The sequence below is a fragment of the Ambystoma mexicanum genome, chromosome 10, assembly GCF_040938575.1.
Source record: "Ambystoma mexicanum isolate Mex_15411 chromosome 10, UKY_AmexF1_1, whole genome shotgun sequence".
Classification (NCBI taxonomy): domain Eukaryota; kingdom Metazoa; phylum Chordata; class Amphibia; order Caudata; family Ambystomatidae; genus Ambystoma; species Ambystoma mexicanum.
The window spans coordinates 1,400,358,044-1,400,375,164 of NC_090932.1; the positions used below are offsets into that span (position 1 = coordinate 1,400,358,044).

Here is a 17,121-nt window from a genome sequence, read left to right on the forward strand (position 1 = left end):
GTACAGCTCCCTTGCATCACTGTGTGGTAATTTTTGCCCCCATAGCGAAAGCTGCCACCTATTAATATATGCACAGTAAGTGAACATATCTTAAAGTGAAATATACACATTTTCTTCAATTTCCCTTTCCCATTAGAACAGGACTCTGCAACCTGCAGCTCTCTAGATGCCTACGACTCCCATGATCCCTCACCACTGTCTATGCTGGCTAGGACTGTTGGAATTTGTAGCCCACAACACTTGGAGAGCCCTGCCTTAGAAGAAAGTGCTCAAGTCAAATTAGAATTTGCTGGTCAAAAAAAGAATCTACCTGGAAAAAGAATGAGAGGCAGGAGAATTTTCAATAATTATGCTGGCAACTTATAAAAGGTGCCCCCCTTTTAAACCCAACAATTGAAATGTGTGTCCTTTGTGCAGTGTGAGGCTGGGGACAGGAAATGGAGGGTCACCCTCTGACCCGCTCACCAACACATGGAGCTATCAAACAGAGAGCCCCCTTGCAATGGTACAGCTAGTGTTGTGCTGGGTGCTGTTTAGTCCAAAACGTGCCCTGCTGGTAGTCTATAAATGCCAGGAGACTGCAAAGGGCAGCAACCCCTCCTGTCAGCGAAGAGACACAGATGACTAATAAGAAACACAGGTAAAATATGCTTTCTGCAATCTAAGCTCCTGCAGACCAGACTCGCTCTTCTGCCAGCTCTGAAAGTAGAATGATGCAGCCTGTGGAAACCTTTTGGCGAGCTCTGTATTGTAGCTAGATATATCTTTATGTATGGTGGGGGCTGCTGATTGAGGTTCTCACACTGAGGCTGCCCAGTGTATTGAAAACATACGAACAAAACTTTGGCGACGCCTTATATTGTCTGCGCCTTCCATGGTTTCAAGGTTCAATATAATATTTCAATGATACTCTTGACTTGAATACATTAGTGATTAATAAATGACAGAAAAAAACTTGTGATGTTACTTCACATCAAAAAAGTCCAATGCTGACTTTAGCATGAAATGATTACATTTTTGATTTTAAAAGTTCAAAGAAATGACACTCGTTTCTGACTTTAGCATGAAATTATGACATTTTTGGAGTTCAAAGAAATGACTCATTTCAATTTTTAAAGTTCAAGGCGATGACCCTCCCACGTACAGCTCCAAATCTAAAAATGGTATTCTCTCTGTGCTTTCCTGTATAGTAAGTTCTAAGTATTGTTAAGGTGATCATGATGATCTTGAATGGGAACCATTCCATATTAACAGGATGTCGTCAATGTATCTGCCCCAAAAAATATTATTATTGTTTGTGAATGCTGGATGTTGCCAGGCATGTTGAAGTTAGTAATGGCCCATATAGAGATTGGCATAGGCCGGGGTGAATTTGGCCCCCATCGACGTTCCTTGCTTTTGCCTGTGAAGATCATTGTTAAACATGAAGATATTGTTTTTTTAATGTGAAATTGAGCATCTCGAGTAACATTACATTTTGTTGATAGTAAGAAATTGAGCGTGTTTTCAGGAAATGGTATGTAGTTTCTAGACCTTTTGAATGGATGATGCTAGTATACAGTGATGAAACATCTAACGTTACAAATCTGAAGTTGGGTTCCCAGTTGACGGCAGTTAATTGTTGGATAATGTGTTTTGTGTCTTGAACATATGAAGAAAGACTTGCTGCCAGCGGTTGAAGATGCTGATTGATAAATTCAGATATGGGTTCTGTCAAGGATCCAATGCCGTTGATGGTAAATGGATGTAAGGTTTATGGATTTGTGGGATGAAATAAGCTATTGCTGTGATAGGATGTTGTTTTTTCATGAAGTCTCATCTGATAAAAAACCTTGCTTATGCCAATGACTGTTCATTGTGTTCCATCCTTTAATGCAGGCAAGGGATTCTCTTTTAATTTGTCATAGCAATTGGCATCTTGAAGATGTACATTAACCATTGTAAGTCTGTTATAGAAAGCAAGACAATTTTTCCTTTGTCAGCCCCGACCTGCTCCAATGAAAAAGTAGGCGGCACTTTGAACCAATTATTTGAAGCGTCTTATTGAAATGAAATAAAAGGTTTACAGCGCTGAGTGTCATCAAATTAGAATTTCATGAATATGTAATTAATGCCATGTGTCTGTTGCATAGTATCGCGCCAGTTGCTGGCTCTTGTGCGGACATGTGTGACTCTTTGGGATAGTAGAAAACGGACAGAAGATTTTTGGATGATAGTGAAAACCCTGAAGCAAGCACATTGCTAATTTACGAGGATTCATGAGTTTTGAATAAAAGAATGGAAGAAAAGTCTTTCTGGAAAATGCGCAGACATCGATCCCGGTTACCTCGCATGCTAAACAAGTGCTCAACCATCTGAGCTAACCCCCCTTCTTTGCAAGGAACCTTACTACACAGCTTCAGAGCTAAAGCAGTCTTCAGCTCGCACTTGCCTGGCTGTCGAGGAATCGATAGCGCATAAAGTTGCATCTCCACCTGCTGCAGGGGAAATCACAATCTCACCTTTTTGCCCAAAACAAAATGCCTTCAATGGAGCTACAAGTAAAGCTGCAGATGGCCATCAATTGCAATGAGGATTGGCCAATTAGGTATTACTAGCAGAGTGACTCCACACCCTTTCACGCTGGACCTGTGTTTGTGATAAAGAGGCTGGATGCCAACCCCATAGACCCGAGAGCCGAATTGAGAAGGTGCTTGCTTCTCACTTTATTTCTCTCTCTGTATCTATTGCTGTTTTACGGCAGAAACGTTATCTGAGTCTCCTGATTTAGGATACTTGGTGGGGTCAGCAGGGTTAAATCAGCCGTATAAAGGAAAAATACGCACTAGGGTTACTATGAAATGTCATTCTCACATATTAATAATGTTGTATTTAATGAAGGGTGACTTTCTTGCTTGATGTACCAAAATACAGTTTACAATGAGGTGCATTTTTAAAACCCCTTCAACAAATATTAGCAGCAAAATGAAAGTTCATAAAGAAATGTTTAATATGCCTGCAAACCGGACCTACGTTTTCATATAATAGAAAATAGTTACAATAGTTAAAATAGTTTTTTGATCTAAAAGTCTGTTTAAATGTGTTATCCTCCTTCCTAGCATTCATCCCTTTTGAGATAATGTGTACGTCCTATTTACACAGGCTGAGATGATTTTTCAAAGTACATCACTCCCGATTAGTGGGTTAACAGTCTAAAAAAGCAGACGTTCTGTTTCCGTTTGTAAAAAAACTGAGGTGAGGTCTCCCACCACATCTAAGTGGCACTTATGAAACACTTATGAAATATGTTTCTAGTCGCATAGTCTTAGTATTTTTCGAGTGGCAAGAAATTGCTGTTTTTAGTACAAAAAGGAAATACAGAAACACACAAAGAAGCGCGTCTCAATGATTGCCGTTTACGAGGATGTTTTTGTAAATATCGCATTACCTGCTTGCCTGGAATGGTACCTATGAAAGTATTTTTGTCACCTCACTCGACCTTGCAGCCGCCCTTGATAGAGGGCGGCTATGGTGTAAATTGGGACCGTAGGGAGATTCCCTCAGGTCTCTAGATACTTATAATTGCCCTATATTCGAAACCAAACCTAAGGGTTCGGCTGAACCATTCTGGTGCTCTCTCTCAAAGTATTCCAACCGGTAGGGGTGTAAGGCAGGGTTGCATGTTGGCACCCTGCCTTTTTAACTTGGACCTTGCAGTTGTAGGTGACCACTTATCATCCGTGGCCTTTCTCTCCTAAGCTCCCTGGGCTGTGTTTTAGATGGTTAGCTTATGTTGATGATTACCTTTTGTTTGATGCCACAGAAATTGGTTTGCAGAGACTGATCAATGCTTTTTTGAACTTTGTGAAAGATTGTTCTCTGATATCAATCCAGATAAGACTAAGATTATTCAGCTAACCAAATCTAAGAAACGATGTAATCACAGATGGTGTATTTTCAAACCCAATTGAAGTTCAGTAAACACCCTTGAACTGTGATCACGTTTTACTATTTGATTCCATGCCTTCCTTGCAGAGGTCAGGCCAAGCGCAAGACGTATGTATTTGATCGAACATGAAGGACTACTACCTAATAACCTGCGCCAAAAGAAACCATAGATCTTGTTTAACCATGCTAAGTCTTGCATTGCTATCGCCACTCGTCCGTATAGTATCACCGGACATAGGCACTGCTTATATACTATGAACCTTCAGGTATCGGAGTGCTGCTTATTATTACCCATAAATTGTGGTTTGCATTTATCGACCTCGGAATTATGGAAGGCTGAGTTTGGCCCTGCCGGGATTCGAACCTACCTCAGCAGGCTCTGCACAGATGTCAAAGCGAGCAATCTACTTGCTGTGCTATCTGACCAGCATAAATGATATAAAGTAATAATGCCAGCAATTGAAAAACCTGCTTTGATCTCTTGCAAATCTACATCTGTTGGGTAAGTTGTTTAGCCCTTCTGACCTTGGTCTCAATTATCCAGCTGTGGCCTGAAGTTACACTTAACTCCAGGTCCAAGTAAGAATAAGTCGGTGTATAAATGGATGGTGCCCAGTCATTGACCATCTTTACCTTTTTGCCTGTAATCAACATGGTGTTTGTTTTTCCCAAATTGATGACCAGGTCATGCTCGTCTGCAAATCCAACCAGCTCATTCAGCATATTCCTCATTCCGGTGAGGGCCGGTCAAACACCACCAGGTCATCTGCATAGAGCATAGCCACCATGGGAGCGAGGCACACCTTTAAGGGGCAGTTGTTAGCTCTTGCCATCAAACACAAAGGTAAGTCAGATATATACAGTTTAAACGGGAGCCAGGACACAACCTTTCCTGACTCCCCTGTTTACCTGAACCGGTGTAGTGTCCGCACACTTGTTGTCCAATCAGACACGCCCAATTATTACTATAAAGGTCCGTCAAAATTTGCAGTTTCCAGCCTGGGCAGCCCAGCTTTCTCAATTTAGCCCACAAAATCGCTCTGTTTACTAAATTAAACGCAGATTTAAAATCTACGAATGTGGCGTACAATGCTGAACCACTCTTGCTACGGGCTCCGTGTATCAAAGAGTCTAATACTCTAATATTGTGGACAGTTGTGGACCCTGGCCCGAAGCCCATCTGGAATGGATGTAAAATATTATTAACCTCAGCCCAAATTTGCAGATTTATTAAAACCAGGCTAGCAGAGAGCTTACCGGTAACATTCAACATGGACAGCAGTTTGTAGTTATTTACTTTCACCCGATCACCCTTTTTGTATACTGCTATAAAGACAGACTGCTGCCATGAGGACGGGACTTTCCGCTCCCTGCAAACCCTGGCAAATAGCACAAGTAATACCTGTGCCCAGTTGTCTGGGTCATTCTTTAGGCCCGCGTTAGCCAAACCGTTAGTTCCGGGCGATCTTGAATTTTAACTATTGCTGCTTTTATGATCTTGTGTCCTATGTCCAACAGCCAAGCAGTCCTAATACCTAGGGCTTCATATGCAATTGTAGGATCAAAGTATTTTTGTCTGATGTGTACAGACCAAACTGCCCCAGAAATAGAATTGAGCAGGCTTTTTTTTCCCCTCGTGACCTTGGCCGTAGATGGCATCTTCAAGTTTGCGGCAGTGTCACGTCTTTTGAAGACGTTCACAAACTGTTCTCAAGATGACCTTACAATCTTGGCCTTATATTGTTCTAACCAGGACCGGTACTATTTATCTCACCCAGTACAAATACCGTTAAACCTTGAGTTTTATTCTTTGCTTTAGCTGCTCTAATAGCTCTCTATTTGATACACTTAAAATTGGGTAGATTTGGTGTCAAATACATTTACTTTCAGTTTATTACAAACCACCTGTGTGCTTCTGACCCAGGTCTCTGTATAGGTCTCTGTATTATGTGCAAACAGTGTGATCTATCCTTCTATGTCATTAGCGCTTTTGCCTTTTAACTCATGCCAGTATAACTGGCCCTGGGGAAAAATCATTGTACAACGTTTTCCTATATTAGCCTTGGTCCAACTTAGTCGGTTGCACGCATGATTAGATATCCAGTCACCACACGTAAGGTTGTCTGGCACTCTTACCTTCATATTAATGTCCAGTACAAGCATAGCATGACCACTGTACTCATTTGGGGTGACCCTAAGGGAGTTTATGTGCTTCCACAGACAATCATTGCCTGCAAAATAGGCCAGCGTGGCCTTTTTTGACCCACTAGGCCACGTCGTACCACCCGGCCCGGTCACCCTCAATCAGACCATTAAGCAATGTCAAATTCCATTCTTGCAGGTACTGAAGCCACTGCGAGCCCATGGCGTTGGATATTTTGTGTGGAATTGCACTGTGTTCAACTACGTTTTTATTGGACGCTTTCCGTGTCCTTTCGGCGTACCTGGTGTTCCAGTCCCCACATATTACTACTGGGTTGTTGACTGCAAAAACTCCCTATTGCATCAAAATAACATCTAAATTATCGAACACTTCCTCTGTCACACAAACGCCCAGCGAATCGTACACATTTATAATCCACATTCGCAAGGGTCCCCCATTCACATTCGTGTTAGCCTCCCAAGCCAAAACATTCCTCCCCGAGCCCTTCGGTATAACTAGGGAGGGATTGAGGTCCTGCCTCGCACCAATTAAGAGCCCTCCCCTTGAACGACCCAAGTTCCCCATAACTGCCTAGGTAAACCACATATCCATCGATCTCAGTGTCAAAGGTTGACCAGGTCTCTCGGAGGGCAAATATGTCTTTGGTGACCAGATTGACCATAGATTCGTCCTTTAGCCAATGGGTGACGGGTATAGCCATTAGAATTATATTTCTCTGATTAGTGCTGGATCTTGCTTGGTTGAAAGGAAGTGCGTTCTAGAGAGGGTGAGTTTAAAGTGAAATTGACAGCTTCTTTGTCTTGGCCTAAAATAAGAATGGAATGAAGCTGATTCATCACACTCTGGTATAAGTCAGAGTGCTTATTTGTTTTATACATCACCTCTCTAGCTTCATCAACCCTGTACTCTTTTTCTGTCAGTGCCAGGAGTGGTGTGTTGATGATAATAAAAAGCACCTTTTGGGGAAAGGGAGGGGCTTGGAGTTCTTGTCCACATTTCTGTAGGAAATTCTATTTATGAACTTTGTTTAATATCTATATTTAGGTTATACGGTCTGTATTTTTTATTTAATTCTGTTGTGCACAGACACCATTCAACTAACATGGTTTTAAAAGCAAGATGTGTTTATTGCTGTCGCTTATAAAGCCTTTCTTTTCTGCAGGAAGAGATGTCAGGAGAAAGTGTGGTCAGTACTGCTGTGCCAGCAGCCACGACTCGCACCACTTCATTCAAGGGGTCCAGCCCAAGCTCCAAGTATGTCAAACTTAACGTGGGAGGAGCTCTTTATTACACCACCATGCAGACCTTGACCAAACAAGATACCATGCTGAAAGCCATGTTTAGTGGCAGAATGGAGGTACTGACAGACAGTGAAGGTAAACAAATATATATTAGGTTTTCTATTAACTAAATCAATGTTTCCCTTCAGCAATGCATGTATTTTGTTCCCTAAGAAATAATTGTATAATTTGTTAAAGAGGCGTTCAGTGTGAATACATTAGATTCTCTTTAAATTATTTTGGGTCCCCCAGATACGGGGTTTCCGTGTTTACCACCTTTATATCCAGCCATAAGAAGTGCACAATATCATTGTAGTAGAGGGGCACTGTGACGAATCAATGGTATTCGTCCCTACTCCCCAAGGGGGAGCCTCCTCCTTTGAGGCTAGGGAGGTGAGCCGGCTCCGCAAGACCCTCCGTAGGGGTCTGGGCAAGTGGGACCTCACTGAGAGAGACTCCCCTAAGGGGACAAGGACTCCCGTTCCTATGAGGAACTCCTTAGACCCTCCACTATAGCAGCATATATGGGATTACGTGCCATGAAGTATGCTCAGACAGCTGGGTGTTTGGCTGAAGCCAATACTGGAACCAACTGTTCTGGAAAAGGAAAGGAACCAGTTTCTTTAAGGAGAGACATATATTTAACTGGGACGAGTAAGTGCATCGTAAGCAGGGGAAACCCCCTGACAACAGCACGCCTTGGAGAGGCGGAGCAGAGACTGAGAGGCAGGATTGTAAGCAGGGTGTCACAAACCTGGTCTGGTCAGATGGAAGGCAAGCTTTCTCAGGATTCCTGAAGACAACACACCCCACCTCCAACCCATAAAGAACCATCCAAGAGGTGGATTTAAAACCCCTCCTCGTAGATCCTTCTCCCTAGTGTATGGAAGGCATGGCATCAAGAATCGACCCACTCAAGTGATCACAGTTCATGGGTGTTACTGTATAATGGTTGAGATTAACGCCTGATCTAAGCTTAAATCTAAGATGGGAGCAGGCTACGGCCATCAAATAATTATAAGGCAGTCCTAGTGGCGTCTTGTCAAATAAAAAAGGCCTATACTGAAAACAAAAAATATCTATTGACAGCCCTAATAGCTAATTTCAAAAGAGTGTGGGATAGTGTTCACAAATGATAAGTCAGGGTGTTATAGCCGGGGGTCGGTCTCTCCCCACGTTTTAGCACGGGACAAGGCAGGACCTTTGAGCACAGCACACTCCTGGGCCTCGCCAGCACGAGGTTACAGTTAATTTCCAAAATATCAGGGCCTTCTCTGGCCAAGTCTTTCACCCAAAGTCTCAGAACCTGGTGTTACAATCAACAACAAAAGTTTCTTCATAGGGCGATTACTCTTTGACCTTAGGATCTCCCTCTGCCGGGCTCCGATCCCTTGTACAATGTGGGCCTCCCTCCGTCGGGTTCCCAATGGCCTTTCAGTCACAATGTAACATTCCAGAGTCTCAATGTCTTTTCTAAACAACCATTCACTGTGGACATCCCTCAGTCAGGTTCACGCTTGTCGACACTATGTTCATTGGTGCATTCCTATTCACCTTGATTCGCAGGCATCCCTCAGCCGGGTTCACGTTTTCCAAATATATCCCAGTTCACTTATTTTCAATACCATGTGGGACTCTCTTCTCTTGGTTTTCGCTTGGCATCCCTCTGTCGGATTCACATAGCCATTCTAAAACCGTTCATGATTTGCTCATTCTCATTTGAAAGCAAGGGTTCCCTTCCCCTAGCTTTCTTTCTGCATCCCTCTGTTGGGTTCACATTTGCCACAGTTTTCACAACTCGGTGTTCACCATGTGTCAAAGACTTTCGACTGTATAAGGCATTTTTCTTGACCCTCGTATGACCCCTTTGATACTACACACGGCCTCCCCTAATGCCCCTTGATTTTTATAGTTTCGTTAGCAATAAAATCTTCTCAGTTCAATACTTTCTCTTTCTTTCAGCGGTGGACTACCATATAGAGTCCTTTGAATGAGCACCCCTGTGGTACTGGGCCACTCTGTCTGGTCCCAACTTCACTCTTGAAAGACCTTTGTCTTTTGTCTTCCTCCTGTATATACAATATTGCCACTGCAACCTTGGGCTCAACACAGTCTGGTTTGCTATCACTTGCTTCCGACTCACCGGCTGGGTTGAACTCGTTGGGGTTTCCCTTTGTCGCTGAAGTCAAGGGTGGTACAACAATGAGAACTGTCTCTCCCCGCCCTGCCAATCGGTGCAGGAGGGTTCCATGTACTGCGAACCTCAAACACCACTTGCCAGCTGCGACTCCCAGTCTTAGTTTGCTTTCACAGTGGCTTTGCGGGTCTGGGTTGAAAAGGTGAAGGGCGATTGCCTCCAGTTTTTCTTTTCAAATCTTCCTGCCTTTCTCCTCCTCTTGAACTGCCGGTCCGGTATGGCTGTTTCCACGTGCGATCGGCCTTGCTCGGACTGTGCTTTCATGCTCTGCCTTTTATGCCTGTGGGGAAGAGAAAGGGCCGTCGGGTGTGTGGAATTATTGGCGCTTGGCTGACTCTTGTTTGATTATGCCAGGTAAATGGCTTTGTTGTTAGTCTGTTGTCTGTCACAGTGTGAGAAAGTGTTTGTGTAGGAAAAAGGGTTGGGGGGGGGGTAGAGTTTCTAAATATCTTGCTGGACAGGATTGGGGAAAAGTGTCATAGGAAATTATATCCCTCGTCCTAGTGGTTGTGATGAGCTTGGAAGGGTGGGTTTTGTAGGGATTGTGGGAACTAGTGTTTTGTCAGTCAACTGGGAGTTCGGAAAATGAAAATTTGAGGGATGGGGGAGCAAGAATGACTAGGAGTACTGGGGTAGGTAACCGAAAAATAGGGATTCTGTTAGTTGTAGTTACCCACAGTAAAGTTGTTCAGGTTCCTAATTGGTTTCACGGACAAAGATGGGTGGTTGGATTTTGATAAGGGAGAATGACTGTGGGGAAAGGGGGTTAATTTGGAATAGCCTATAAAGGCCTCATGGACTTCGTCCTCCTTATCCTCTTCCCCGATAGAATACCGCATTGCATTTGGGGCATTACCCCGAGCATAACCCCAGGCTCCCCTACCCTGATCCTGCCTCGCTCGTCCACCCGCAGGGTTGGGGTCTGAGAGCTCCAGTCCTTGCCCGGCCACCTGAATAAGGTATTCTCGAGGTCTACTTGGGAGAATACCCTCAGGTTTCTCACACTAGGCCGGAGTTCTACGTGACACAACCCTTTATGATGATTGGCCAAAAAACAGGAGCTGCGCAAGGGTGAGAAATTGACAGGTATAAATATACTATACCAAAGAAATAGTTGAAGACAGAAACCTTAATCAAGTATACCCGAGATCGGCTCAGTCTCAACGGCGTAACCTAAGCGTCTGTCATTCAAAAATAGAAAAAACACTAACATGACTTAAGAGAAAGAGAGGCAAAATACCTGGAAAAAAGGTAAATGCCAAGCGTAGTGTGTTCATAGAAACAGGAGAGTCACAGGATCCATGGCGGGATAAGAATGTTGCAAGAACGGCGTTCTGTAGCTCTGACCCAATTTTATTTTCTTATGGAGTGCAGGTGATCTCGGGTTGTTGCGAGATGTGTGGCTGGAAAAAAGGGCTCTCTTGCATGGTTGTGCAGCATTCATCCTCTCTACAATGAGAGAGGTTGTCTCTCCGCTCACCTCACCCACTGCCCACCAGAGACCGTTCTGTGTCTCCAAGGGAGCCTGTAAGTTCAGACTTGCGAAGAGGGCAGATACGTCCCTGAGGAAAAAGTGAGTGTGGCACAGGAGCGTGGGGACCTAACCTCATACGCCCACCCAAAACCCCCTCCTCACCCGAGCCTGGACCCCTGTAATTAACAGACCAGGTTTGTCAGGATGGGACCTGTGTAATTTAGTGAGAAGATGAGGAGGAATGATATGGTATGGTTTATTTATATAGCGCCTATACACAGGCAAGTGTTGCAAAGCGCTCAAGGAGGGAGTGGGGAGTGGGCATGGGCGAAAAAAGCCGCCCAGAGACCTTGAAATTCTGAGACGATTAATATCTACACAGGCAGAGTAAGTGCGTGAAGAGTACATTTATAGTTTGGGAGACAGCAAATAGGCCTGACAGCGTTTCTGCAATTTTAACAGTGCAATAAGGGGTGAAGACAAGGGGGACAGACTATCTTCAGACGCGGTGTGTGTGGATCGAGCAAGTGCACAGAGGGTCACAGGGAGGGGAGGATCAAGTGCAGCCTGTCGGTTGAGACTGGGGCAAGTGCAGAGAGAGACACTCTTGGGTTAATTGCTCAAGTGCATTGAGTGAGGGTAGGGTCCAGGGCCCTAAGGCAAGTGTGAGGGAGGACAGACTGGGGTTCCTGGGGACCAGTGAGACTCTGAGGTACACCCGGAAGCCAGTCGGCATGCTGTATGGAATAGGGGGGGGAGGGGGGAGCAGAGAACTAGGTTAGCAGGGTAGAGGGAGAGGGAAGGAAGAGGAAAGTCTTGAGGAGATCCCTGAATGTAAGAATATCCGGCATAATACGGAGGGAAGCAGGGAGGCTAGGCTATTCCAGAGGGAGGCACCTGCTGAGGATAAGTATCTCCATCCAAATTTCTGCTTGGACAACCGGCTCTTTCGCAGAAGGTTGGAGGTAGATGAGTGGAGGGCTCATGAGGGAGAGTTTTTAGGTAGACTGCCCCAGAAAGCCTTGGGAAACATGCAAAGGGTCTTGAATTTGATCCTTGCAACCACAGGAAGCCAGTGAAGGGATTTCAGCTCCGGAGAGATGCAGTCCCTGGGCTTGAGGCCAAGGATAAGTCTTGCGGTTCTGTTGGCCTGGTCGGATGCATAGAGTTGGGGTTTATTCAAAAAATTAATATGACGTTGAGTCATGAAGGATTTGAAATCCTTGCGATCACCTCCATGCTTTGCAGGCTTGGGGGGGGGGGGGGGCAGGGGCGGAGGATATATCCCTTGGTGAGTACCAGGACTGGGTACGGTAACTGGGGTTAGGTCAGGCTGCTCCAGCACTAGTGTTGGGGGAAGCCCATGTAGCCCAGATATAGATTAGTCTTTTAAAACTTTTAATTGTTCTACTGTTCCCTGCAACAGTGTCATAGATTGAACTAGAACTGCATTTTCATGACGGGAAGTGGCTACTGTTGGGGAGTTACTTTTCAGTTTTAGGGGTAATCCTCTCTGGTAGTGTCCCCCAGCACTTTTTGCTGGACTTCAGGACCTTTTTCCTTCTATCCTGAATGAGGGCACCAATGAGGGGAGCCTTTTCCCCCCCTCATGCATTCTTATGTGCTCTGACATTGGAACTCTCTTCTGTGTTATTACTTTTTCAGTGCATCTGCTTTCCTCCATATCTCTTTAAAGGCATCTGTTTAACATTTGCAGCACACAGTACCCCATGTACAGTGTTGCTGGGAACCCTTTGGGTTCTCCTTTAAGATTCTTTCACTATCCTTAAAAACTACAGTTAAGAGTGGAGGGATACTTTTGTATCCTTCCTAAAACGTTATCCTATGAGAGATTAGCACACACACCCTATATGGAGTGCTAAGGGGATACCTAGTATTCCCCCTTCTCCTGTGACTTAGTAGTCCCGGTGACAACCCTAAAGTTATGACTGCTGGCAGTGGACGTGTTCTATCAACTATTATGTTTTTTACTGCATACTTTATTCAGTCTCGGTTGTGCACAATAGGGTCACGTATGTACTAACATAGTCACCCCTTTCATTTTTCGCCATTTCTCATGTAGTTGTCCTTTGTTGGTCCCCCTTCTACCATTCTGGGAGCGGGAGGTTTGTTTGTGTTTTGCCTTTGGTGGGAACCCTTGGGTGTCTCTGCCTAGGCTCTAGTGTGTCTGCGAGGACAGGAAACTGGGGAGGAGTTACCACTCCACTGCCCTTTGTCTGCTAGAGTGCCTTAATGGAACCACCCCCCCCCCCCCACCCCCCGGAGGGGTTGGCTGTCCTGATTGGACAGCCACCTGCCCCTTTCTGTAAACTGCTGAGAGGGTTTGCAGAGGAGTGATGGGGAAAACTTAAGAAAAGGTGAGGTTTGTGAGGCAGAAGGCAAGTTGACCACTGGTACAGAAGATCTGAAGCTGCAGACAACCAGAGCTGCCTGCAGACCCTTCCAGTGACCGGGAAGTGACCACTGCGGTCCTGACCCTATTTTCTAATCGACAGAGGAGCTCCGAAGAGGACGACTCCTTTCCACCAGCCCCAAGACGAACTGCAAATCAAGCCATCTCCGGAGGTGCTGTGACCTTCCAGGGCTGCAAACCGCGACTACCAGGAGACTTCAGACCCATTTGCAGTGCAACCTCTTGGCGTAGACGAATCTGCCCAGAACTTGGGTGAGCTCCAGTTGGACCTCCAGAGGCATGATCCCATTCATCCAAGTCCACTCACCAGAGTGCAGAACTGAAGAACTGAGGACGATAACCATCCTTTGTTGGATCTGATGAAAAGGTGCCACAACCGCAGACTGGCATAAGGGACCGAAGAAATCCAAACTGAATGACTGCTACTGTGACATCCCATTCAGAGTCCTTCCTTTAATCACCAAGCCGAGGAATCGGAAGACCGAATCCGTCGCTGCTGCTCATGAGAGAATCCAGCTGCATTTACGTCTTTTAACCAAAGGTACTGTGGGGCTACGGGTAGAACTTACCCTAAGCCGAAGAGTCACTCCAGTGTCACTGGAGTGAGTTACAAGGTGTTTGGGTGTCCACCCATACCTCTGGCCCAGGCTTGACAGCTTATGACCTCTTAGGGAGTCCTTTGCAAGGTCCCTATAACTTGTTATTTTGCTAGGCATTTTTATTCTTGTGACTAAAGGAGGAACGTTGCCTTTCCTGCTGCTACATAAGACTTTCTGTTCTACTCCTACACTTATTTTTGCTAGTAAGAGATTGGACTTAGAAAGCGTTAGAAGCCTTGGAAAGTTGTTCTATAACGTACATTCTTGCTAAAGTGTGAATAACTATCCTTTTCCTTCCTCTAGACTTTATCTGATTTGACTTTACTACATGAATGCAATTACCGTTTATCAGTAATCAATGCGAGTGCACGATAATACAGTAGAACTGTCATTCTATATAATGATTCTAACTGTGAGCAACTACAACTGAAGCAGTGTCCTTTGTATTGTGAATAATTCCTATGTTTATTGGTTGGTCTAAAAGAGTATTTACCTGCCTTGTGTGTGCATATATATATATTAAAAAAAAAAAGGAACAGTGTGTGTAAGAGTTTCTTTGGACTACTGTATTTACTGGGTTCAGTGTACTTGGCTACAGCTCCCATCCTCCCCATAAGATAAGCCTGGCTGCTCTGCCATTCTACCCAGATCTTTTGGGCGGTGCAGACATCTACTAAGAGTTGGGGACCTGTATACCAAAGGATAGTTTTTTTTTTATAGAGTCTGACCTCCAAGTAGACTTTAGGAAAACTCTTAACAGCTACTTCCCCTTGCAGTTTATGAACGACAGAGGCTAGATCTTCTTTTTTTTTTTTTTAATAAAACATTTCTTTATTGATCGATTCTCATCTCGCCAACATCAATCATGCACAGGAACCATACATCATAACATTGAATAGCTGACGATTACACTGTAATGTACACACGGGATCAGGGAAAACGTGGGCAAGTTGGCAAGCTATATGGCTCTGTTGTTCTGCTATCTACTCGAAGAGGGGTCTGCAACATAGCAGATCATTGTTTCCATACTCTCTATTTTCGGCCCGGGGCGTCATCACGGCCCACCAGGTACGCTGTAGGGGATTCCAAATGTTTTTGGACCGGTTGTGCGGACCGCAGAGGGTTGCATATTCTCCATCAGTGTCACTTAGCCAAATTAAGTCCTTCAGCCACATATTCACCCCCGGGGGGGTTACACTTGTCCATTTCATCAGAATGCACCTTCTAGTTTCAACCATGCAGGTCGCTATTGGCTTTCAATACTGCTTTGGCCCCCCGGGCAACCACCCAAACATGCAACACAACAGTGTACAAGGAACATTGCGCCCCAACATCACTGTCATCACACCCGTCGCCTCCTCCCAATAGGACCACAGATTAATGCATGACCATAGCATATGCACGAGGTCTGCTCTACATCTTGGGAAGTTGGCGGGCTTAGTGTTGTCATATTGGTGTATACGTGCAGGAGAGATATGCTCTATGGAGGGTCTTAAATTGGATTTGCTGCAGCCTGGAGCTGAAGGCACCTGTGTGTGTAGTACCACATATCATCGCCCACTATTTGTCAGTGAGGGTTACCCCAGATGATACTTCCCCCCCCCCCCCCCCCGATGCTACTTCCCCATTTACTTTTGCACTTCAGGGGATCCCGGGGCGAGTGTTAGGGAGAATTCTCTCTATAGGCTGAATTTCCTAACCTAGTGAGTCCCCCAGCAGCTTTGCTGGATTTCTGGAGTTTGTTTTTTTTCTCCTGTCAAGAGTGAGACTCTCTTTCTCACACTCTTGGACATGATTTATGGTGTTACTTTGACTGTTAATGTGTTTTCTGGGCTATGGGGTCCTTTACTCCATAGGGTCTCATGTGTCTTTACTATGTGTTACACAGCACCCTCCGTGCAGTAACACAGGGGTGTCATAGTGACACCCCACCATAGACTCCATACCCTGGGACTGACTGTCTCCCAGGGCATGTAAAGTCACCATTGGCTTTACTAGTCCCAAATTATTAACAGAAACCAGTACAAACCATCATATTGTAGACGTACTGGTCGGGGCAATTCGATTGCCCTGGGGTCTGTTAGTCGAGGGGGCACGTTTCCGTCCCCCCTGATCGAGTTTTGGCTGGTGGCAGTGGATACTACTTTTTATATTCGACCGCAAATGTTCGAGGCTACCAACTTTAATTATTTAATTCTCATAGCCTCGAACATACCGCCGGTTTATTCAATTAACATTCATTTGCCGGTTGGTATTTTTTGCCAGGACTCGATTCTACCATGGCGTTTGTGTTCTCTTCTGTGACCCCAACCCAAGCCAAGCCCTTTGTTCCACTTTTTGGCGGGCTTCTCCACAGAAGCCTCCAAAAGTGGTGCCACTCTGTCTGGGTACCACAGTGGGTGTGGGAGGGGGTTTACACACCCTGGACTGAGTTACACTCTTGTGTGATTGGCTCAAGTGACTTAGCATGTTTGACAGCTAGACTGAGTGAATGGGGGTATGCTGCATAAAAGCAGGGCTTTGGGGACTGGAACTTCGGAAGTCGCCACAGGACCTGAGAATCCGTCGAGGGAGAAGCTTCCAGGGCCCCTGTCCGCAGTTCACCCGTTTCGCCTTTCTGGCAACGTTTCACCATGGAGTCCCTGTCCCTTGTGTAGGTTCCAGCCTCCTCCAACGCTCTCTACGTTGCGCTCGTTTGTAATTGGCTGGTCGTCCACTGCGCACTGAGTTCCTCGTGGCACTACTTCTCAGCAGCGGTGCCACCTCACAGGCCAGCAGTCTGCATCTGCCGAGAACCCCACCAGCAGAAGGGGGGGGGGGGCCTGCTCACAGGCTTTTATTATGGCCAGACAGGCAGTACAGTACTCCCCAATCCGTTATTAAATTCGTTCTGAGCGGCACAGATTCACAGCCGCATTCCACACTAAGCAGCGCACCACATCATGCTCCTTCAGTACCTGTCTTATTTATGCGTGGGCTCCTGTTCCATACTTCACCAACATTGCATTGGTGGCCTTGCAGGGACGTCCAGCCCAGCATCCAGCTT

The 17,121-nt window shown here is 45.4% G+C and overlaps 1 protein-coding gene across 7 annotated transcripts in view; it reads left to right on the forward strand.

The window, feature by feature from the left end:
- The window catches only part of KCTD10 (potassium channel tetramerization domain containing 10), a 354,681-nt gene that overhangs the window by 3,332 nt on the left and 334,228 nt on the right, over positions 1 to 17,121 (forward strand). For all 7 annotated transcript variants that reach the window (XM_069619425.1, XM_069619428.1, XM_069619422.1 and 4 more), the window contains exon 2: positions 7,254 to 7,467. In XM_069619425.1, the coding sequence (XP_069475526.1) occupies positions 7,254 to 7,467 (214 nt within the window). The remainder of the gene's footprint in view (positions 1 to 7,253; positions 7,468 to 17,121) is intronic.